We start from the raw sequence: 24050 nt of genomic DNA on the forward strand, positions 1-24050 counted from the left end.
TACAATAAGGCTGGAGGGGTTAAAAAAAATAATTTAACTCACCTTAATCCACTTGATCGCGCAGCCGTCATCTCTTCTGTCGTCTTCTTTGCTGTGTGCAGGAAAAGGACCTGTGGTGGCGTCACTGTGCTTATCACATGGTCCAATCACATGGTTCATCACCATGGTGAGGGACCATGTGATTGGATCATGTGATGTGACGTCACCACAGGTCCTTAGCCGGCAGCTCAACATTACAGAAGAAGACAGAGATTCGCAACTACGCGATCAAGTGGACTCGGTGAGTTAATTTATTTTTATTTTTAACCCCTCCATCACTATTTTACTTTGCATTCTGTATTCAGAATGCTATTATTTTCCTCATGCACACACATTATTTTTTGTCTGTGTCCGTTCCATTTTTTGGGTGGACCTGATGTTGAACCATTCACTTCAATGGGGCCGCAAAAAAAATGAAATGTCTGTCTGTCTGTCTGTCTATGTCCGTTCTGCAAAAAAAAAAAAAAAAAAAAAAAAGGGGACATGTCCTGTTCTTGTCTCTTTTAGGGACAAGAACAGACATTGTTACAATGGATCCGCAAAAAAAACAAAAAACGGATGCAACACAGGTGTCACGCACATGTGATCAATTTTTTTGCGGACCCCAAAATTCATACGGTATGTGCATGAGCCGTAAGATGTGCAAGAGACGGCATCGCTAACATGATATATATGGTAAATTATATAAGAAAAAGAAGCCGCAGCGTGTCCAACTTCAGTGAAGAAAGCAGTGTCCTTTGGATATAGTGCGGCTTCTTTATCTTCTCTAACGCCTCATTCACACATCAGTGCTCCACATGTGCAGGATGCCATCCATGTTTCACGGATCATTAGGAGGAGATGCTTTGAAAATTATTTTTCAGCTGTGCAGTGTCGGTGAAACACGGATGACACACGGACAGCAAAAAACGGACACACGGACATCTTCACAGAGGCTGCAGTATATCGCTCGGCACTGCGGGAAATAGAGTGGCAGTGCACGTGTCCCAGGGCGGCCGTCACATGTAGTTAAGAGGGAAAAAGGACCGGCGCTCGCTGTTGGTATATAATCCTGTTGTGATTTATTGTCACGTTCCAGTGACTCATTTCGGCACGCAATCTGCCTTTATCAAACCGTGAACCAGCACCTGTTTAAATAACCCGCCAAACCTCAGACACTGCGTGAGGTAGTCATGGCAACACAAGAAAGAGAAAAAACTGAAAAAGGGGAAGGGTGGAGGAGGGGAAGTCACTGAACGCCAAGAGTCTACAAGATAATAGAAGATGTGGTCATTAGAGGTCATGGTAATCCATCTTGTCGTTGTGTAATCCTAACTTCATTTCACGTCCGCTGTAAGAAATTATATACGTGATTATTATCTTAATCAAAGAAAGTCATAAAAAGCTATTTCATGCGTAGTCCCGATTCAGTCCTCTGGGTTCCAGTGTCTGGAGACGATGAATCCAGTAAGCCTCTCTCTTGGGCCGGAGTTTGTACCTGTCGCCACCACGCCGTGGTTGGGAGACGCTATCAATGATCTGGAAGCGTAATTGCGCAATTGTATGTCTATGTGAGTGAAAGTGAGGTGGAACGGGTAAGATCAGGTTTCCTTTTCGTATGGTGGATTTGTGTTGTGAGAATCTGTCCTTCATTCTCGTGGATGTCTCCCCTACATATACCGAGCTGCGCGGGCACTTCAGGATGTATACGATGAACTGGCTGTTACACGTAAATGTCCCTCGTGTAGGTGAGTGAGGTGTGCGCCTCTTATAATGCTGGAGCAATGCATGCAACTCGGGCAAGTCTCTGTCTGGAGAACCCTCTATTACTCCCAATGTCAGCTCTGATTATTTAGTCCCTGATGTTTGCTCTTTTAGAACAGACCATCGGTGGTCTCTGGAACTCTTCTACCTGTAGATAGGACTGGGCTATCACATTCCAGTGTTTATAAATGACCGACCTGATCTTGTTCCTCCAAGGGTGATATTTCACAATTGGGGGAAAGCGCGGTTTCTTGGCAATTTTCTCTGTTTGTAACAGATCTACCTTCTTCCGTTGTTCTACCAGTAAAGATTCGGGATAACCTCTGGCCAAGAATTTATTAGTCGGACTCATTTCATTTAATCTGACCTCACGGTTTTCTCTTGTATAGAAAGGACCGGCACTCGCTCTGGTAGTAATTTTCAAGTGATTTTAACGGTCACATACATGTGGTAAGTGACATGTTTGACAAAGGCTCATAGTAGCCGAAACGCGTCACTTACCACATGTATGTGACCTTTAAAATCACTTGAAAATTACTACCAGAGCGAGTGCCGGTCCTTTCTATACAAGTACGTGCGGACCTCCCCTGGACACGCGCACCGCATCACTGAAAGCGGAGTGCCGCCTGTATCTTCTTTGGATCTCACAGTTTTCTCTATCGTAACTATTTCAGTTTGATAAAGGCAGATTGCGTGCCGAAACGCGTCACTGGAATGTGACAATAAATCGCAACTAGGGGTGCACCGAAATGAAAATTCTGGTCCAAAACCGAAAATTCAGGATGCCCTTGACCGAAAACCGAAACCGAAACGGCCTTTTTGCCCAAATACTTTTAAAATACTTTTTTTTTAATGATTTTATTAATAATTCTTTTTCATGAATGAAATTCATCTGTGGGTGGCGCTGTTATGGAGAGGGGGATCTGTGGGTGGCTCTGTTATGGAGAGGGGGATCTGTGGGTGGCGCTGTTATGGAGAGGGGGATCTGTGGGTGGCGCTGTTATGGAGAGGGGGATCTGTGGGTGGCTCTGTTATGGAGAGGGGGATCTGTGGGTGGCTCTGTTATGGAGAGGGGGATCTGTGGGTGGCGCTGTTATGGAGAGGGGGATCTGTGGGTGGCGCTGTTATGGAGAGGGGGATCTGTGGGTGGCGCTGTTATGGAGAGGGGGATCTCTGGGTGGCGCTGTTATGGAGAGGGGGATCTGTGGGTGGCGCTGTTATGGAGAGGGGGATCTGTGGGTGGCGCTGTTATGGAGAGGGGGATCTGTGGGTGGCGCTGTTATGGAGAGGGGGATCTGTGGGTGGCGCTGTTATGGAGAGGGGGATCTGTGGGTGGCGCTGTTATGGAGAGGGGGGTCTGTGGGTGGCGCTGTTATGGAGAGGGGGATCTGTGGGTGGCGCTGTTATGGAGAGGGGGATCTGTGGGTGGCTCTGTTATGGAGAGGGGGATCTGTGGGTGGCGCTGTTATGGAGAGGGGGATCTGTGGGTGGCGCTGTTATGGAGAGGGGGATCTGTGGGTGGCGCTGTTATGGAGAGGGGGATCTGTGGGTGGCGCTGTTATGGAGAGGGGGATCTGTGGGTGGCGCTGTTATGGAGAGGGGGATCTGTGGGTGGCTCTGTTATGGAGAGGGGGATCTGTGGGTGGCGCTGTTATGGAGAGGGGGATCTGTGGGTGGCGCTGTTATGGAGAGGGGGATCTGTGCACTGTTATGGAAAGTGGATATGTGCACTGTTATGGGCATAACAGTGCACAGATCCCTTTCCCCATAACAGTGCACAGATCCCTTTCCCCATAACAGTGCACAGATCCCTTTCCCCATAACAGTGCACAGATCCCCCCTCCCCATAGCAGTGCCATAGACCGATTCCCCTACCCATAACAGCCCCGGCCCTGCTGCTCACAGCATCACTCACTGCATCTTTATTTTACCTTACAATCGTGACGCTCCAGTAACAACTCTGCAGGCAGAGCGGAGGGCGGCGTAACGTCACTTACTCACGTGACGCACCTGCTCCGCCCACTTTATGAATGAAGGAGGCGGAGTAGGCGCGTCACGTGAGTAAGTGACGTTACGCCGCCCTCCGCTCTGCCTGCAGAGTTGTTAGTTACTGGAGCCTCACGATTGTAAGGTAAAATAAAGATGCAGTGACAAAGTAAACCGCCCGCCCGGAGATGGTGGGTGACAAATCCCACACCCAATATTTTCGGCCGATATGTAACAATATCGGCCGAAGTGGATTAGGTGCATTTTCGGCCGATATTTTCGGCTGCCGGAATTTCGGTGCACCCCTAATCGCAACAAGATTATATACGAACAGCGAGTGCCGGTCCTTTTTTCCTCTTATCTTCACTGACCACCTTTTCATGGATTTGAGCAAAGACACGGACGTGTGAATGAGGCTTAACTGGCAGATGGTTAATCCCATCTAAACTGCTGTCACTCCGTCCACTACCACATGGACAGCGCTGCTTCGAATGTAACAGTGTATATATAGAAATAGACCGAAATGACTTTTTTCCCTTCACCCACGAGAGAGAGGATCCACCCCCATAGACAGGAAAGACTCTCCTCCCAGTTCAGTGTGGTTTCCAGTCTCTGCTTCAACCTCAGCTCTCCCACCCTGAACTTTCCTCTGGTAAATCACTCGTGGTCCTGTCGTGGGTGAAGGGGAAAAAATGTTTATTACTCAGCGGTAATTGGATTTTCCAGAGCCCATGACAGCACCCTTATTTTCCCTCCCTTCTTGGTTATTCTGGTTCTCTTATTCTAACATATCTGCAGTATAAAAGAGAGAGAGAAAGTAAGAGAAGTGGCGTCCTTTATTCCCCCAAGCAGCGACGTTTCAGTCCTCTCACTGGTACGAAGCCGATTATCTCCCAGTAAGAACTAAAACATCACTAAAGGACACCACTTTTTTCAATTTACCTGGATGTGACGCTGTGTGTGTGTGTGTGTGTGTGTGTGTATATATATATATATATATATTATTATTATTATTATTATTATTATTATTATTTATTATTCACACAAGTATATTTTATCTATTTCATTTAATGTTTGAGTGTGTTAAGATATCCACAGTGACCTCCACAGCCCCCACCCCTTAACACTGACAGTGCCCCACCTCCTTAAAATGGGACCTCCACAGCAGCCTGCCCCTTTAACAGTGAGTTCCACAGCACCCCACCCCATTGACACTGACCTCTCGCCCCCTTAACAGTGACCTTTACAGCACCCGCCCCTTAACACGGACTATAGGTTACAGTCCCCTTAACTGTGACCTCCACCATTCCCAGCCCCTTAACAGAGACCTCCACAGCAACTGCCCCTTTTAACAGTGACTGCCACAGTACCCCACTCCCTTATCAGTGACCTCCACTGTACCCTGCTGCCCCTTTTAATAGTGGCCTCCACAGTCCCCTCTTCCCTTAACAGTAACCTCCACAGTGTCCGCCCCTTTAACAGTGACCCCGCCCCCTTAACAGTGGCCTCTACAGCAATCTGCCCCTTAACACTGACCTCCATAGCAGCCTGTCCCTAGGGAGGCCAGAGGTCCAGTTTTAGGCCGGACAGTCCGGCTTTCTGACTCCCTGTCCTCTATCCGGCGCAGGGCCTGGATGGACACAGGGATGTCCTTTTGAACACCTCACTCTCAGACAGCAGCACCGTGCTGTCTGAGTGTGAGCTGCAGGAAGAAAGTCTCCTTTCCTACCCACTCCTGCAGCTGACAGAAGTTGATTTTTACCTTCATTTTTTCAATCCCTATTGGCTGCAGAGTGGGAGGGACCAGGGGAGTGGCTTAGCTTGACCTGGGGGCGGGGTTTTTAAGTCCGTCTTTTGAATGGCCACCCTACCTGCCCTCTAAACTGTGACCTCCACAGCACAGCGCCCTGCCCTTTTTAAAGGAAATCTGTCACCAGGATAATCGCTATTGAAGTAAAGCCATGGCCTAATAGCACTTAGTACCTTATTTCCAGATGTGCCTTTGTTCCAGCAATAGATGTTTTTTATTCTCTGAAAATCCGGTTTATTTGGTATGCAAATGAGCCGGTAAGGTGCTCAGAGGGGCCTCACTCTTGCAGGAAGGAGCCCAGACACGCCCCCTGCCACAATGTGTCCGCCCACCCCTCCTCATCACATTCAAGCCATAACTCTGCCCCCATCATGAGGGCGGGCCTGGGCTCCTTTCTGTAAAGTGACATAAGACTGTGGCTTTACTTCAATAGCGATTATCCTGCTGACAGATTTCCTTTTTAAAGCTCTCCTACAGCAGTGAAGATAAATGGCTGGGTTCTTATTAGGGATCGACCGATTATCGGTTTGGCCGATATTATCGGCCGATATTGAGGATTTTGAACGTTATCGGTATCGGCATCTATTTTGCCGATATACCGATAACTTATTGGGAACACAGAACGCGCTGCTCTCAGCGCTCTCTGTGTTCCCTCCGCAGCACAGGGGAGAAGGAAGCAGTGTCTCCTCCCCCTGTGCTGCTGCTGCCGCTGCCGCCAATGAGGGGATAGAACATAAGACGAGGGGAGGGGCTGTGGCCGCTGCGCCACCAATGAAGATAACTCTCTCATTAATTCATATACAGGAGGCGGGAGCTGGCTGCAGAATCACATAGCCGGCTCCCGACCTCTATGAGCAATAGCTGCGGTCCGCGGTAGTTAACTCCTCAGGTGCCGCGGATCGCAGCTACTGCTGATAGAGGTCGGGAGCCGGCTATGTGATTCTGCAGCCAGCTCCCGCCTCCTGTATATGAATGATCGAGAGACTTATCTTCATTGGTGGCGCAGTGCGCCCCCCCAAGTCCCCCAGTATTAATCATTGGTGGCGCAGTGCGCCCCCCACCCCCATCCCAATCCCGGCCAATAGTAAAAACATTGGTGGCGCAGTGCGCCCCCCCCCCACCCCCCACCCACCCAGTATTAATCATTGGTGGCAGTGGCCACAGGATCCCCTCTCCCCTGCTCCTCCGATCGGAGCCCCAGCTGTGTAAGCCTGGGGCTCCGATCGGTTACCATGGCAGCCAGGACGCTATTGAAGCCCTGGCTGCCATAGTCAGTAACCTTGCTGCTGTGTGCACAAAGCACAGAGCAGCAGGGACAGTGTGAGATCCTATTCACCCTGATAGAGATCTATCAGGGTGAATAGGACAAAGGTTCTAGTCCCTAAGGGGGTTAAAAGTTAGTAAAAAAAAAAACACAAATTTATTAAGTATAAATGAAAAAGATTTATAAAAAAAAAAAATACACATTAACAATAAACAAAAAAAATACACATTAACAATAAACATATTAATTTTCAGCAGATTTGTGTAGGAATTTTTTTTCTTCTCAAAAATGAAAATTCCCAGAATATCGGTATAAATTATCGGCTATCGGCCTGAAAGTTCACAAATTATCGGTATCGGCCCTAAAAAATCAATATCGGTCGATCCCTAGTTCTTATGGAAACCTGGAGTAAAACTGTGTATGTGGCCTGTGAGCTTCTATTGGCTGGTAAGGGTCATGTGACCAGGCTTCTATTGGCTAATGAAACCGATGCTATAGGCTCCGTTATGGCTGGGCTGAAGAATAAAGCCGGGTACATGGCGGGGATGCTCTGCAGAGAGCAGTGAAGCAGCGCTTCTTTACTTTCAGGCTGCCAACATTTATACACGTGCCAACTGCATGGGGCATGTGTAGTTATCATGTATATAGCCATATGGCAGTCGGGAAGGGGTTAAGTGAACGGCCTTTAATCCAGCACTTGTTTCCATCTTAGAATGGCAGTATGATTGATGGCCGTCCCATAATTCTGAATATTGAATTTTGTCTTTCACAAGATGGAAGAACGGCTTAGGGAATTCTTAGGATGTCTTCCAGGATGTTCTCTACCTTCCCAGTAATTCTGCGCACTAATCTCATACATGTCACACGTGATGTCCCGTTACAGGTGAATGTCCGGCCCCTGTGACCACCCCCTCTGACCCCTGTGACGACGGCTGGATCTGGTACAAGAAAAAGTGTTATTATTTCTCCACAAGTATTACCGAGTGGGAGAAGAGCCAGGAGTTCTGTGTCTCCAGGAATGCTACTCTTGCCATTATAGACTTAAGACATGAGCTGGTAGGTACCTATAGGATGTAGGGCTGGCTCCTAGACTCTAAGGTTACTTTCACACTCGCGTTTTGGGCGGATCAGTTATGGATCTGCAAAAACAGATCCTGTACAAAAATTCAACCGCATGCATCCGTTCTGAACGGACCAGGTTATATTATGTCTTCTATAGCCATGACGGATCCATCTTCAACACCATTAAAAGTCAGTAGAGGACGGATCCGTTTTCTATTGTGTAAGATTGTGTCGGAGAAAACAGATCCGTCCCCATTGACTTACATTGTGTGCCAGGAAGGATCCGTTTGGCTCCGCTTCGTCAGGTGGACAGCAAAACGCTGCAGGCGGCGCCTCCAGAGTGGGATGGTGACTGAACGGAGGCAAACTGATGCATTCTGAGCGGATCCTTTTTCCATTCAGAATGCATTAGGACAAAACTAATCCGTTTTGGACCGCGTGTGAGAGCCCTGAACGGATCTCGCAAACGGAAAACCAAAACGCGAGTGTGAAAGTAGCCTAAAATGTACAAGGAGCGTCACCACATGTTGTTCTACATTGACCACTTAACCGAAGCATCCATTTTTTAACACCAACTAGTGTATGCCGTGAGCTCCTGAGTTCCCTCTAGTGGCGGCTCTAGGTAGCCAGGTGTTTATCATTTGACTCTCTAGTGGGAATTTATTAAAGGGGTCTTCCAGGACTAACCTATTGATGACCTAACCATAGGACAGGTCATCAGTTTTAGATGTATGTGGGTCTGACGTCCGGCATCTCCACTGATCTGCTGTTTGTGGCAGTAACGATTTGGAAGACCACGGCTCCATGCACAGAGTAGTGGTCGTTGTCCGTTACTGCAGCTGATGCAGCCGTTCAAGTGAATGGGAGCTGAGGTGCAGTACCTGAGAACTGCCACTACACAGTGTACGGCACTGTGGTGTTACCGCTCCATACACTGTTTGCTAACCGCTGGGTGTTGGACCCACTGATCTGCTATTGGTGATCCAGTTTGTTAGTGCCGGAAAACCCTTTTAAACCCTTTGTAACCTTTTTTTGACATGCTGTCTTAGTAACTACTTGCGTTGCCGATGTAATAATTCTAAGCGTCTTAAGATTCTATGATGTAGCATTCCTTCATTATTCCTGCTAAGTTAGGGGTAAATTACCAGCCGTTTGCAAAGAAGGTCCAGATGAGCGTCTTCAGTTGGGGGCTGTCCCTGCGCAGTCTTCAGTCAGTGCTGCCAGCGTCAGACTGTGCAGGACCCCCCCACCCCCCACCAATTGTTAACACCCATCTGGACTTTCATTGCAAACTGCTAGCAATTCATTCCTAATGTCTAGCAGGAATAATAGAGGAATGGCACAACATCCAGACCTAAGAATAGATGCTTCAGAATGATTATTACATGGGGAATGCAGACGTGTCAGGAGAGGTGACGCGTCATATGCGGTCTTAATTGCACTGGGATGAGGTGCAGACATCATAGTACATTTGGCACATATTTCTGGCAGTTATTGCACCAGATAATCAGATGTATGCCAAATCTTATATTCACGCTATAATTTACAGCAGTTACTGGGAAAAACGATAGTACGTCTTTTAGTCCATGGGAGGCCACTTCCCCTCCGGCAGGCCATTAACCTTTAATCTGCTCTGAAATTAGAGTTTTTTTCTGATTGATGGCGGTTTTATTTTTTATCTCCAGGATTTCATAATCCGATTTAAAGGGTCTTCTGATCATTGGATTGGTCTGAAAAGAGAATATGACGGAAGCCCGTGGCTTTGGACAAATGGCTCAGTCTTTAACAATATGTAAGTATAATAAAATAAATATATATACAGTACAGACCAAAAGTTTGGACACACCTTCTCATTCAAAGAGCTTTCTTTATTTTTATGACTATGAAGGCATCAAAACTATGAATTAACACATGTGGAATTATATACATAACAAACAAGTGTGAAACAACTGAAAATATGTCATATTCTAGGTTCTTCAAAGTAGCCACCTTTTGCTTTGATTACTGCTTTGCACACTCTTGGCATTCTCTTGATGAGCTTCAAGAGGTAGTCCCCTGAAATGGTCTTCACTTCACAGGTGTGCCCTGTCAGGTTTAATAAGTGGGATTTCTTGCCTTTATAAATGGGGTTGGGACCATCAGTTGCGTTGAGGAGAAGTCAGGTGGATACACAGCTGATAGTCCTACTGAATAGACTGTTAGAATTTGATTTTTTCTTGCCATAATACAAATTCTAACAGTCTATTCAGTAGGACTATCAGCTGTGTATCCACCTGACTTCTCAACGCAACTGATGGTCCCAACCCCATTTATAAGGCAAGAAATCCCACTTATTAAACCTGACAGGGCACACCTGTGAAGTGAAAACCATTTCAAGGGACTACCTCTTGAAGCTCATCAAGAGTGTTGCTAAGCAGTAATCAAAGCAAAAGGTGGCTACTTTGAAGAACCTAGAATATGACATTTTTTCAGTTGTTTCACACTTGTTTGTTATGTATATAATTCCACATGTGTTAATTCATAGTTTTGATGCCTTCATAGTCATGAAAATAAAGAAAACTCTTTGAATGAGAAGGTGTGTCTAAACTTTTGGTCTGTACTGTATATATATTTTTTTAAAAGATTCTGAAACGTGATGGTATAAATAAAGTTTATTGAACTGAGAGATGGGTGTCCTTAAATTGGCCTTACACATCAGATTAATGACAGCGGAACCCGGCGGTTTTCTTGGTTGCTGAGATGGGCGGACAATAATTACGAGAGCCTAGTCCCAAAACTTCAGCAATAAAATATGAATGAAAGGACTGGCTGTGTAGGTAATATTGCCCAAAACAATCTATCACTATAATGTACATAAAAACCCATATAGAAACAGAAATCCCATAAACAGAGTATGGATTGGAAACTCATATGAGTTTTACTGAATGCGCCTATCTGGGTATATATAGAAATGTGGTGATATATCACACAGGCTGCACACTGTAGGGCTGTGCATAAAAAAATAAGGATAAAAGTCATTGTGATGCAAGCCACAGTGGAGTAAGACACAAATACTAGATGGTATCAAACATATGTAAGAACTTAAAGGCTATGGACACCTTTTGGGTTAATTTATTTTATTTTATTATTGTATTGTAATTATTTTGAGCTAAAAATCATTTTTATAATTGTTCTTTATTAACAATATGGAATCCTTTTTTCTGTACAGAGCTGAGATGCTCTACTAGTTGCCTGTGGATATTTGTCTTTTCCATCAGACCAGGAGCTGACGGACTCCTTATCTCTGCTCTCTGATGTTATAAACACTCATTACAGCTCAGTTCTTATCTTACTGATGGGGACTGAATGTGACTGAAATAAGTGTTCATGACTTCTCAGTAGTGTAAAGATAAGGGCACAAAGCAGTGGCATGCCAAGGGGGGTGTGGGGGGGGGGCTATCCGCCCTGGGCGCCTGCTCTCAGGGGGTGCCAGAGCCTAGAAGCAATGAGCGCTTCAATCAATATAGATGGAAGCGCTCACTGCTGGAGCACAGGGAGCTGCAGTCTTGTCACTCAGCTCCCCGCGCTCCGTCTCTCCCGCATTGAATGGTGAAGCAGGAAGACTTCTCCCTGCTCCACCATTCAGCCTGCAGGCACGGATCGTGCTGCTGGCCTGTGTGGGCGGAGCTTGCAGCCTGGGAATCTACATAAGCTCCACCCACACAGTGATGCAGAGCGATCTGTGCCGGCGTGGAAGAGAGGACTGTGAGCTTCAGGAACGGTGTGTGTGTGTATATATATATATATATATATATATATATATATAATATTTATTTATTTATTTAACAGAGGGGGCACAGAGGGCATTTCTACTATGGAGGAGGCACAGAGGACAAAATTACTACAAAGGGGGTACATAGGGCATTATTACTACTACAAAGGGGGCACAGAGGGCAATACTACTACAAAGGGCATTACTAGTATTAGGGGGGCACAATGGCCATTACTACTGTGAAGGAGGCACAGTTGGCATTATTACTATGAAGGGGGCACAGAGCATTACTCTTGTAAAGTGGGTGGGCATAAACGTTATGGGGCACTGAGTGGGCATTATTACTGTTATGGGGGCACAGTGAGGGCAGAACTACTCTGAAGGGGCACAGAGAGGGTATTACAACTGTGAAGGGACACCGGGCATTACTACTTTGAAATGGGCACAATGTGGGCACTACTATGAAAGTTGTACAGTGAAGGCATAACTACCATGAGAGGGCACAAATCTGGACAAAACTACTGTAAAGGTTGTACAATGAGGCCAATACTACTGTAAGGGGGTACAAATATTTTAAAGTATTGTTGGGGGGTGCCAGAGAAAGTACCCGCCCTGGCTGCCAAACACCCTAGGCACGCCACTGGCACAAAGTGAAAGTACCAGTCACACAGTTAGAGAAAAATGTAACCCTTTGTGACAGAATGGCTTAATAGTTTTAATAAAGGCCAATTGAAAATATGATTTTTAGCTGAAAATGAGTGGTTTTCCCATCTCATACATTTGGGGAATATCGCTAGGATATGCCCATAATGTCTGCTAGGCACGGATCTCACCTCCGGGACCCGCACCTATCTCGGACCAGAGCCTACAAATTTAAGGAGAGCGGACCCTACATGCCCGGCTGCCCTCCATTCATTTCTATTAGAGTGCCAAATATAGCCTGTTCGGCATGCTCGGCTATTTTTGGCAGTTCTACAGAAATAAATGGAGGGTGGGCGCACATGTGGGGTCCGCTCTCCTTCAATTTGTAGGGCCCGTTCTAGAGATGGGTGCGGATACCAGAGGTGAGACCTGCACCTGGCAGACATTAGTGGCATATCCTCCCAATATATAAGATGGGACAACCGCTTTAAAAATGCTGGTCTAGATAACCATATAATCGTGGTCCAAGAGCACCCGACGCGGGGCCCTCATGTATAAGGCAGATTATGGTGAGGCTGTAATTGCAGTCAGTACGGCTGGAACAGATAAGTAAGTGCTCGCCCCTTACAATATGGTAGTCAGAACCAAGGAGCTCGTACAGTAATTGACAAATCAGAATAACAGAGTATATGAGAGAGGCCTCATGCACACTGCTGTAGTTTTGGTCCACATCAGATCTGCATTATTTGCGGATTAGATGCGGACACATTCATCTTAATGGGGCCGCAAAAGATGCGAACACCACACTGAACCGTATGCCCGTTCCACAGCCCCGCAAAAAATAGAGCACATCCTACCGGCTCTCAGCCAATATCTGTGTTTTGCAGATATATAAGAGTCGTGTGTAGGAGCCCTAAGTCAGTCTATAGAGATGTGCTGTATCCTCAGTATTAGGCCTCATGTACACGACCATGCTGTTTTTTGCAGATCCGCAAAAAAACGGAAGCCGCTCGTGTGCCTTCTGCAATTTACGGAACGGGCGGCCCATTGTAGACATGCCTATTGTAGACATGCTGCAAAACGGACAAGAATAGGACATGCTATATATTTTTTTTGCGCGGCCTCTGAACGGAGCAACGGATGCGGACAGCACACTGTCCGCATCTTTTGCGGCCCCATTGAGGTGAATGGGTCCGCACCAGAGCCGCAAAAACTGCGGCTCGGATGCGGACCTGAAAAACTGTCGTGTGCATGAGGCCTTAGGGTCCATTTACATGTCCGTAAGTGTTTTTGCAAAACACTGACACCGGCAATGTACGTTTCACATTTCGCGGACCGCACATCGCCATCACTATAATAGAAAATGCCTTTTCTTGTCCGCAGTTGCTTGTATGAAGCACTGCTGCTCTGAGCTCATTCCCCTAAGTTCACAGTGAGTTCGTGCGTAGTGCGAATGCGGAGACGCCGACGTCTCCTGGTGATCAGTCTGGTATCGAACTGAACTGGCTGCACTAGAGATGGAAGACGGTTCTCCATGATATATAATATATTGTAGACAGGCAGTTCTCACTTGGAACTACTTCAAGAACAATGATTGCATGAGTGTGTATCAAATATATATACGTTTATTAGGACATATATATAAAATCCAGAAATAAAAACTCCAAAAAACAAACCCTAAAAAAGATGATTTCAGTAGCTGAGTTTATACACCACATTGGTAGTTTACAGTAAATAAGGGAGGGATTCACTCTGACCGCAATATAAAATATATATAAATCTCAGTATATGGAGTTCATGTTTGTATTCAGTTCAAAAATGTGGAAGATAAGAATCCCATTCTTTAGAAGTAATGACAAGACAACTATTAGGCCTCTTGCACACGACCGTATGGCTTTTTCAGTATTTTGCGGTCCACAAAAAATACGGATGACGTCCGTGTGCATTTCGTATTTTGCGGCACAGAACAGCCGGCCCCTAATAGAACAGTCCTATCGTTGTCCGTAATGCGGACAATAATAGGACATGTTCTGTCTTTGAACGGAAATACGGAAAGGGAAGGCATACAGAGAACCTTCCTTTTTTTTTTTTTTTTGCAGATCCATTGAAATGAATGGTTCCGTATATGGAACGCAAAAAACGGAACATAAAAGGGGGGAAAAAAAGTTTGTGCATGAGGCCTAATGAGCAAGAAAACAACGATTTGCCACTTAATTACATTAGTTTTTATTTATAATATTTTTTATATTTATTAATTTTGCATATCTTTCACAATATTTTCAAGATGTTGAAAATGAATATATAAGTGTTTTATTGGAAACAAGTTGTAATTGTATACGAAAAACTGCATGGAAAACGCAATAGGGGTACTTTCACATTACCGTTTTTCTTTTCCGGCATAGAGTTCCATCACAGGGGCTCTATACCGGAAAAGAACTGATCAGGCATATCCCCATGCACTCTGAATGGAGAGCAATCCGTTCAGGATGTCTTCAGTTCAGTCATTTTGACTGATCAGGCAAAAGAGAAAACCGTAGCATACTACGGTTTTATCTCCGGCGAAAAATACTGAAGACTTGCCTCAATGCCGGATCCGTAATTTTTTTCCATAGGAATGTATTAGTGCCGGATCCCGCATTCGGAATGCCGGATCCGTCCTTCTGGTCTGCGCATGCGCAGACCTTTTTAAAAATGAGAAGAAAAAAAAACAGATCCATTTTGCCTGATGACACCGGAAAAACTGATCCGGTATTGCAATGCATTTTTCTGACTGATCAGGATCCTGATCAGTCTGAAAAATGCCTGATCAGTCTGAAAAAATTACATACGTTTGCATACAGTTTGCCTGATCAGGCAGGCAGTTCAGGCAACGGAACTGCCTGCCGGAATCAAACAACGCAAGTGTGAAAGTACCCTAAGGGCTCTTTCACACCTGCGTTATTGTCTTCCGGCATAGAGTTCCGTCGTCGGGGCTCTATGCCGGAAGAATCCTGATCAGGATTATCCTAATGCATTCTGAATGGAGAGTAATCCGTTCAGGATGCATCAGGATGTCTTCAGTTCCGGTACGGAACGTTTGTTGGCCGGAGAAAATACCGCAGCATGCTGCGCTTTTTGCTCCGGCCAAAAATCCGGAACACTTGCCGCAAGGCCGGATCCGGAATTAATGCCCATTGGAAGGCATTGATCCGGATCCGGCCTTAAGCTAAACGTCGTTTCGGCGCATTGCCGGAGCCGACATTTAGCTTTTTCAGAGTGGTTACCATGGCTGCCGGGACGCTAAAGTCCTGACAGCCATGGTAAGTGTAGCGGGGAGCGGGGGAGCAGTGTACTTACCGTCCGTGCGGCTCCCCGGGCGCTCCAGAGTGACGTCAGGGCGCCCCAAGCGCATGGATCACGTGATCGCATGGATCACGTCATCCATGCGCATGGGGCGCTCTGACGTCATTCTGGAGCGCCCCGGGAGCCGCACGGACTGTAAGTATACCGCTCCCCCGCTCCCCGCTCCTACTATGGCAACCAGGACTTTAATAGCGTCCTGGGTGCCATAGTAACACTGAAAGCATTTGGAAGACGGTTCCGTCTTCAAATGCTTTCAGTACACTTGCGTTTTTCCGGATCCGGAGTGTAATTCCGGCAAGTGGAGTACACGCCGGATCCGGACAACGCAAGTGTGAAAGAGGCCTAAAACATTTTTTAGAGTCATGGGAGAATTTATTGTAAATAAAAAAGATAGGAGAGGCTAAGTATTGGACACATGAACGAAACAGAATATATATTCCTAGAATACCAATATTTTAAATTGATGAACCCATTATATATGGAGATGCGGAGGTAAGATGAGCCTCACTGCCATCCTACGGTTAACCACGTGGGACGCAGGTCGGCTTACCGTCTTTATTGACAGAGGAGAATTTCTGAACTGAATACAAACATGAACTCCATATACTGAGATTTATATATATTTTATATTGCGGTCAGAGTGAATCCCTCCCTTATTTACTGTAAACTACCAATGTTGTGTATAAACTCAGCTACTGAAATCCGTGTCTGTCATACATATAACCTACTATACGGAGATTATTCAGTAACATCACATAATATATGACTGACAGACACTGTGCTTTCATTGTCCAATATGGTTTAAACCTTTTTTATATTTTTTTTTTTGGGGGGGGGGGGGGGGTTATTTCTGGATTTTATATACCGTATTTCTTGCCCCTGCGTCTTATGGGGCAAATACTAATGACGCGCTTCCATTTTGGAAGTGCTTCATTAGTACCGGAGGACCGGGAAGCGGTGAAGGATCTGTACTCACCGCTTCCTGGTCCTCCGCTCGGCTGTCTGCTGCGCACCATGTGACCTCACTGTGCGCGGCCTTCACAGCTGACAGCCGAGAACCAGGAAGAAGAGAGAGAGCGCTGGTGGTGAGGAGCGGCGGCGTCCAGGAGCAGGTGAGGTAAGTTGTTTTTTTATTTGCGCTGATGGCTGACACGGGGGGCTGATCTGAGGTCTGATTAACATTGGGGGTCTGATTGCTGGTCTGACCTGAGGTGTAATGGAAAATATTTGTATTCTTATTATTCTCCTCTAAAACCTATCTGCGTCTTATAGGGTGAAAAATACGGTATTTTTTTTATAAACGTTTATATATTTGATACACACTCATGCAATCATCGTTCTTGAAGTAGTTCCAAGTGAAGACTGCCTGTCTACAATATATTATATATTGGGGTGATGGGGTGAATCCTACAGACAGAGCGCCTTTCTTCAGATTAAACGGGGTGGTGAGCCAACTAATATATGGATATACTCTCCATGATATAACCTTCTTATGTTGCCAATTGTGTTTCGGAGATTACCTGCTACTACTGAGGAATGAGGAAGTTGGCGCCGAAAAGCATTTGGCCGATACAAGGACATTTCCAGAAGGGAAGTGCTCTATGATTTATTACCCCAAATTTATGTAATTAATGTTGAATCATGTTCTGGAACTTCCCAATATACTTTTTATATTTAATTCCTCATCGCTTTCAGGATCTCTGCTTGCCGTCAGTAATTGGAAATATTCTCTGTTAACATCCAGAGGCTGAAAACCTGCCCTGATTATAGCCAGCTGACAACTATGGCAAGGAAGGTCTCTGATACACTGACAACCGGCAGCTGTGTGAGCAAAATGGGAGATTAGTCTCCGGAGTAAACAGCGGAGCACATTTATCAAGTTCGCCTGTTTTTAGGCATAAAATTAGACGGGCGTATTTTCTTTCTTTTTCTCTTTCTTTCTTTCTTTCTTTCTTTCTTTCTTTCTTTCTTTCTTTCTTTCTTTCTTTCTTTCTTTCTTTCTTTCTTTCTTTCTTTCTTTCTTTCTTTCTTTCTTTCTTTCTTTTTTTCTTTCTCTTTCTTTTTCTTTTTCTTTCTCTTTCTCTTTCTTTTTCTTTCTCTTTCTCTTTCTTTTTCTTTCTCTTTCTCTTTCTTTTTCTTTCTCTTTCTTTTTCTTTTTCTTTCTCTTTCTCTTTCTTTTTCTTTCTCTTTCTCTTTCTTTTTCTTTCTCTTTCTCTTTCTTTTTCTTTCTCTTTCTTTTTCTTTTTCTTTCTCTTTCTCTTTCTTTTTCTTTCTCTTTCTCTTTCTTTTTCTTTCTCTTTCTCTTTCTTTTTCTTTCTCTTTCTCTTTCTTTTTCTTTCTCTTTCTTTTTCTTTCTCTTTCTTTCTTTTTCTTTCTCTTTCTTTCTTTTTCTTTCTCTTTCTTTCTTTTTCTTTCTCTTTCTTTCTTTTTCTTTCTCTTTCTTTCTTTTTCTTTCTCTTTCTTTCTTTTTCTTTCTTTTTCTTTCTTTTTCTTTCTCTTTCTTTCTTTTTCTTTCTCTTTCTTTCTTTTTCTTTCTCTTTCTTTCTTTTTCTTTCTCTTTCTTTCTTTTTCTTTCTCTTTCTTTTTCTCTCCGTTCTGCACCACGCCTTCCAGATTCACTTGAATGGGTCCCCCTCCGTGATGTGGTGAGCCCACGGCTGGCGCTCACATATTGTGGACCCGCTGTTTACTGGCCACGGCCGGCAACAGCCGTGTGCATGAGGCCTTAGTCTGACCTCTAGTGGTTGTTTTTTAGTATGACAGGTTCATATTCACTTAGACTGGTCTAATTTATTTGCGCATGAAAAAAGTTGCGTGTCTCCGGGTAATAGTGACTTTTAATGCCAAAAAAGTAGCATTTTTACTGCTCAAACGCACAAAAAGTACGCCAGCCATGGAGTAGAGCAGAAAATTCAGGCGCAAAAAAGGTATAGGTCAGTTAGTAGTTAGTAAACTTCTGAATTAGTAAAAAAAAAAAAAAGTAAATTATCTAACAAGACACAAGTCTCCAAAACAGTCTCAATTTCTGTACTAAATGTGACATAAATAAACGAGACCGCATTTCTTAGACTAAAAACAGGAGCAAACACTTCAGTAAATGTGCCCAGTGTTTTGAGTCGCCTAACATAAAATCAAGCCGCCTGTTCTGCAAGTGATCTGCGGCAGATAAATTGGTTTGTCGGCAGCACATCGCCCTGTGTAAACCGGGAAGTGCTGCTGCAAACGCTGTGGAGCTGAAATCTATGGGGGCAGCTGTACTGGAGGGGCAGCAAGCCTGCGCGACCGACCGCCATTCGAATCAAACAGGGACACGGGGCCCCTTGTGATTGCCAGTGGTTTTCTAAGGTTTTTTTTTTTGTACTGCTGCCCTATCCTCTGGGTAGGTCATCTTTATCTACACCCGGGACCCCCGCCGATCAGCTGTCTGAGAAGGCAGCTTTTCATCGCTCACGTGGCCTAGGTGCAGCTGAGCTTTAATACCAAGCGCGGCCACTATACGGCGCTGTCCTTGGTAAGCAGAGAGCGCAGATGCCTTCTCAAAAAGCTGATTGGTGGGGGTCCTGGGTGTTGGACCCCCACCGATCAGATAGAACCGATCAGTAAAAATAACCTTACGAGCAGTACCAGAAACCTCTGAGCAGCGCCTGCAGTTTCCTCTTCTGGATCTTCCCATACTGTGTGACATTCGTGTAGCTTTCATGCTCGTGACGTCGGCTCTGTCATCTGAGCCCGTCTCACCCACACTAAGGAAGAACTCTGTATTTTTAAGATAAAGGTTATCAGACAGTCAGTGGGGAAAGAGGAACCAGACATTGCATCAGGGAAGGCGTTCAACCTGTTGTGCAAAATGGGAGTTGTCCGTCCTTTTAGTTTTGCCTCACTTCCCTGTTGTCATGTCTGATTTTTGTTCTCGCTTTGTGACCATTATTATGCATGATTTGTACAAAGAGAGGAGTAACATAGCCATGTACCTGAGACCTTAAACTGGTTACTTACAGACGTGAAGGCGTATTGCTAGAATGCCATCATTTCATAAATGGTTGGGGTCCGACCTCTGGGACCTCCCCCAATCCTGAGAATGAAGGGGCGGCAGCGCTGACTGCAGCTCTCCTGACCGTGCGGGGACTCTGCTCCGTATACTTGGATGGGACCGTGCGTAGTTCTCTGCACAGCAGCGCCCCAGCCGTGAAGGGGCTACATCAACACTGCAGACCATTCATTCTCGGAGCAGGTGGGGTTTACCAGAGGTCAGCCCGCCACCGATCACAAATCGCTGACATCCTAGAGAAATTACATCACTTTATATGATGGGAACTTACATTTAGGTGAGATCTAGCTGCAGTGCAGAATTGTGGACTTCTTCTTACATTGTCTTCATCTCTTCTTCACCTCCAGGTTCCCGATCGTCGGTGTTTCGGACTGTGTGCTGGTGAACAGCGGTCGCATCTCCAGCGCTTCCTGTCACTCGGATAAACACTGGATCTGTAACAAGCCCGACGCTCACAATTCTCATTTTTAATAGGAGACGCTATAAGACCAAGTGCACAGATATATGCAGTTGCCTTGATGGCCCCCCCTATACAGGACAATGGTGGCCTGTCCAGGTTCTCCCCAATGCAAGGCTACACTGCACTGACGAGTCCCAAAAAGGCTGAAATATTTGTGCAGGTGCTAGGGAGGGTCTCCAGCTGATTCGCTCAGTTGAGCATCTTGGATCTTTGAGTCGTATTCTGCAAATCAGTTCCCAAGGAACGGAAGAGAAGCTTTTGTAAATTAATTCGCCCTTTGTATCCCGCTGGCTCCGTGGACAAACTGGGTGAAGCTGGTGCAGTAGTATTCATTTTTTTTTAGAGTTTGTATTGTCTGTGCCTCGTGGGCTGTGGTTTGCACTGAAGTCGTCTGCGGGGGTGTAGATACTTCCTGCACGAGTATTTTTACTACTGTCGCCTTCTCTGGCATGATGTGCTCAGTGAGCATCGTGTCCGAGCGATATGTGATCATCAGCCCTCTGCCACGGAGGCACGGCTGCAGTGGTCACGTATCGGGACGGCTGTAGTGTCGGCTTCAACTCTTGAGGTAGAATAGTGTTTAAAATCTTTAGAGTCTACGCCAACATTCAGAATACTAAAAAAAATCCCTTTTAAGCTTTACTTTATGGGTTAACCAACCGTAACCTACTCGTATATTAAAGAAGTAGGACTCTCTCCCTCCAGTGGATGGGTTTTTCCATTTGATTAGTCTTTGCCAAATAATTCTAAATAAAAAATTATAAAAAAATCAACCTAATACATAGAGGGATTTAAAGGGCATCTGTCAGCAGTTTTGTACCTATGACACTGTCTGACCTGTTACATGTGCGCTCAGCAGCTGAAGGCATTTGTGTTGGCCCCATGTTCCTATGTGCTCACATTGCTGAGAAAAATGATGTTTTATTATATGCAAAAGAGCCTCTAGAAGCAACGAGGGCGTTACCATTACACCTAGAGGCTCTGCTCTCTCTGCAACTGCTGTGCCCTCTGCACTTTGACACGGTCAGGTGTAATGACGTTTACACTGCCTGGCCCTGTTAAAGTGCAGAGGGCGCAGCAGTTGCAGAGAGAGCTGAGCCTCTAGGTGTAATGGTAATGCCCCCGTTGCTCCTAGAGACTCATTTGAGTATATTTAAAAACCCAATTTTTCTCAGCAATGCGGGCACATATGAACATGGGACCAACACAGGTGCATTCAGCTGCCAAGTGCACATGTAACAGGTCACCCAGTGTCATAGGGACAAAACTGCTGACAGATGTCCTTTAAGAACCTAAGACACATGCAGAATTGTGAATGCTGCTCTGGAGTATAATAGATTATAAAACTAGTAAGTCAAGATCAGGCCAGGGTAACGAATGTCAGGGCATGTTCACATGGTTGTTTTTTCACACTGATATTCTGCATGAAACCTGCCTCCCATTTTTTTTTTCTGTGAAATTTTTGCAGTGCCAACCGTATAGCTGTGGAATTTGTCCCCTATGGATTGCCAAGTGCCATTTCTTAGGAGGGGGGACATCACATCTGCATAGGTTGAACCTCTGTATCTGCCCTGGTAATGGACATGGTGGTTCAGATGTTCTTCAGCATTTTTACTGTCTGCACTGAAGCCCACACTGAGCATGTATATACTAGGATTCCTTTAGAAGGATTTTCCGGGATTATAATATCTGATCATCGGGGGTCCGACACTGCCACCAATCTGCTGTTTCATTAGGCGGCCGCCTCCTCCTCGTCAGCCCAGGTAACTTGACGTCACCAGCCTAGGTCTGGGCCGCAGCTTCTTCAAACGGCTGATCAGCAGAGACGTTGGGAGTTGGACCCCCACCATCCCCAATAAAGTGTCTGTGTGTCCTGAGGATAGACCATCAATGTTCTACTCCTGGAAACCCCTCTAATCTGGAGGATTCTTTATTCTCATATTAAGCTACCGCAGTGGGGGTCCACAGTCGGCCATTGAAATTAATGTAGAATGTTGTGTACATATTTCATACAGTTTGCCTAATGGTGACTACTGTGGGGCCCTTCATAACCTGCGTACAATTCAGGGGATCTATAATTTTCAGTCCCGCAAGATTAGAGCTCAGGCAGACAGTAAAATTGCTCTCATCACATTTGTGTACAGGGTCTCTTAGTCGTCTCCTATTAACATTGTGTTGGCTAATACATTCCGTTTTTAGTTTTATATAATTAATGTGCTATTTATATTTTCTAAGACAACTAAAGGGTCTCGTGCCACTAGTGCTTGAAAGTGTGTGAACCCTTCACAGTTTTCTATATATCTCCATAAACTGGACCTACAAATAAAGATGACCAAATCAAACAATGGAGTCAAAAATATTAAACTTACTGAGAAAATGATCCAATATGACATCTCTGTGGTCAAAAGTATGTGAACCTTTGCTTTCAATATCTGGTGTCACCGCCTTGTGCAGCAGTAATTGCAGCTAAACGTTCCAGGTAATTGTTGATTAGTCCTGCACATCGGCGTGGAGGAATTTTAGCCCAATCCTCCAAAACAGCTCCAAGTTCAACCCTGCTAGGTTTGTGGTTTCCTACCATGAACTGCTCGCTTCAGGTCCTTCTAGAACATTTCTATTGGATTGAGGTCAGGACTTTCCAGAACTTTACCCTTCTTCTTTAACCATTCTGTCGTATAATGACTTGTGTGCATAGGGTCCTTGTCTTGCTGCTTGACCCACATTTTTATGAACAATTGTCCTGACATTGTCCTTTAGAATTTGCTGGTATAATTCAGAATTCATTGTTCCATCAATGATGGCAAGTTGTCCTGGCCCAGATGCAGCAAAACAGGCCCAAACCATGATACTACCACCACTGTGTCTCATAAATGAGATGAGATTTTCATGCTGGGATGCAGGTTTTTTTTTCTCCAAACATAACACTTCTCATTTAAACCAAAAAGTTATATTTTGGTCTCATCTGTTCACAAAACCTTGTTCCAGTAGCCGCCTGTCTCGTCCAGGTGATCTTGAGCAAACTGCAGATGAGCAGCAATGTTATTTTTGGAGAGCAGTGATTTTCGCATTGTAGTCCTGCTTTGTTGTGACCTCCTGATGGTGGACTCATGAACATTATAGGGGTTGTCCAGGATTTAAAAAACATGGCTGCTTTCTTCTAAAAACAGCACCACCCCTGTCCAATGCATATATAGTTATATACCGTATTTTTCGCTCTATAAGATGCACCTAGGTTTTGCAGTGTCCTAAAACACACTGCTTAATATTGTGTTTCATAAAAATGTGCTTGTGCCTGAGTTCCCATAAAGTTGCATAGGGAGGTTCTATCAAGGGCCGACCTCGCCCTGCTCTGAGTAGGAGGAGGAGGAAAAGCTGCACCTCAGCAGCCATTTTGGAGAGTTATCTAAACTCCAGAGTTAGTTCCATGTGCCAGCCCATAGATGGAAAATATTATAGAAGATCCAGGCAACCCAGAGAGGGAGTGAGAATATTGGCAAAGGAAGGTAATTGTCGTTTATCAGGTTCCAGTCTCCTTTGCATTAGGTGGAGCGATTCTAAGCTCCCAGCTGCCCACCATAACCAAGGACAGAAAGGCCACCTTTCAGGAGATAGTATTCCTAGACAGGATACAGAAGTATATGATTATACAGTATAGCAGAGATAGTCCATCCCTTCAGCCTGGAGAAACAAGGGAGGAAAATTGATTGCTATAGAGTGAAACTACCCCTTATGCAACTTCTGGGAACTAACCTGAGCTATTGTAGAAGCTGCCTTGCTATAAATGACTTTTGCGCACATTGATGACCTTTTGGATCAGCTTCTGTAAAGTACTGGGAATTTGTAAAGAGAACTGGCCTCCTTATTGTGTGAACTTATCACCTATTTGCACCTTACGATGATGGC

At 45.2% G+C, this 24050-nt stretch overlaps 1 protein-coding gene across 1 annotated transcript in view; it reads left to right on the forward strand.

Moving 5' to 3' along the window:
- Positions 1 to 20706, forward strand: part of LOC121003892 (early activation antigen CD69-like) — a 35932-nt gene extending 15226 nt beyond the window's left edge. The window contains exons 4-7 of the mRNA XM_040435832.1: positions 7726 to 7898; positions 9590 to 9696; positions 20035 to 20212; positions 20245 to 20706. Of these exons, the coding sequence (XP_040291766.1) occupies positions 7726 to 7898; positions 9590 to 9696; positions 20035 to 20158 (404 nt within the window). The 3' untranslated portion in view covers positions 20159 to 20212; positions 20245 to 20706. The remainder of the gene's footprint in view (positions 1 to 7725; positions 7899 to 9589; positions 9697 to 20034; positions 20213 to 20244) is intronic.
- Positions 20707 to 24050: the final 3344 nt, after the last annotated feature.

This window comes from Bufo bufo, chromosome 6, assembly GCF_905171765.1.
Source record: "Bufo bufo chromosome 6, aBufBuf1.1, whole genome shotgun sequence".
NCBI classification, from domain to species: Eukaryota; Metazoa; Chordata; class Amphibia; order Anura; family Bufonidae; genus Bufo; species Bufo bufo.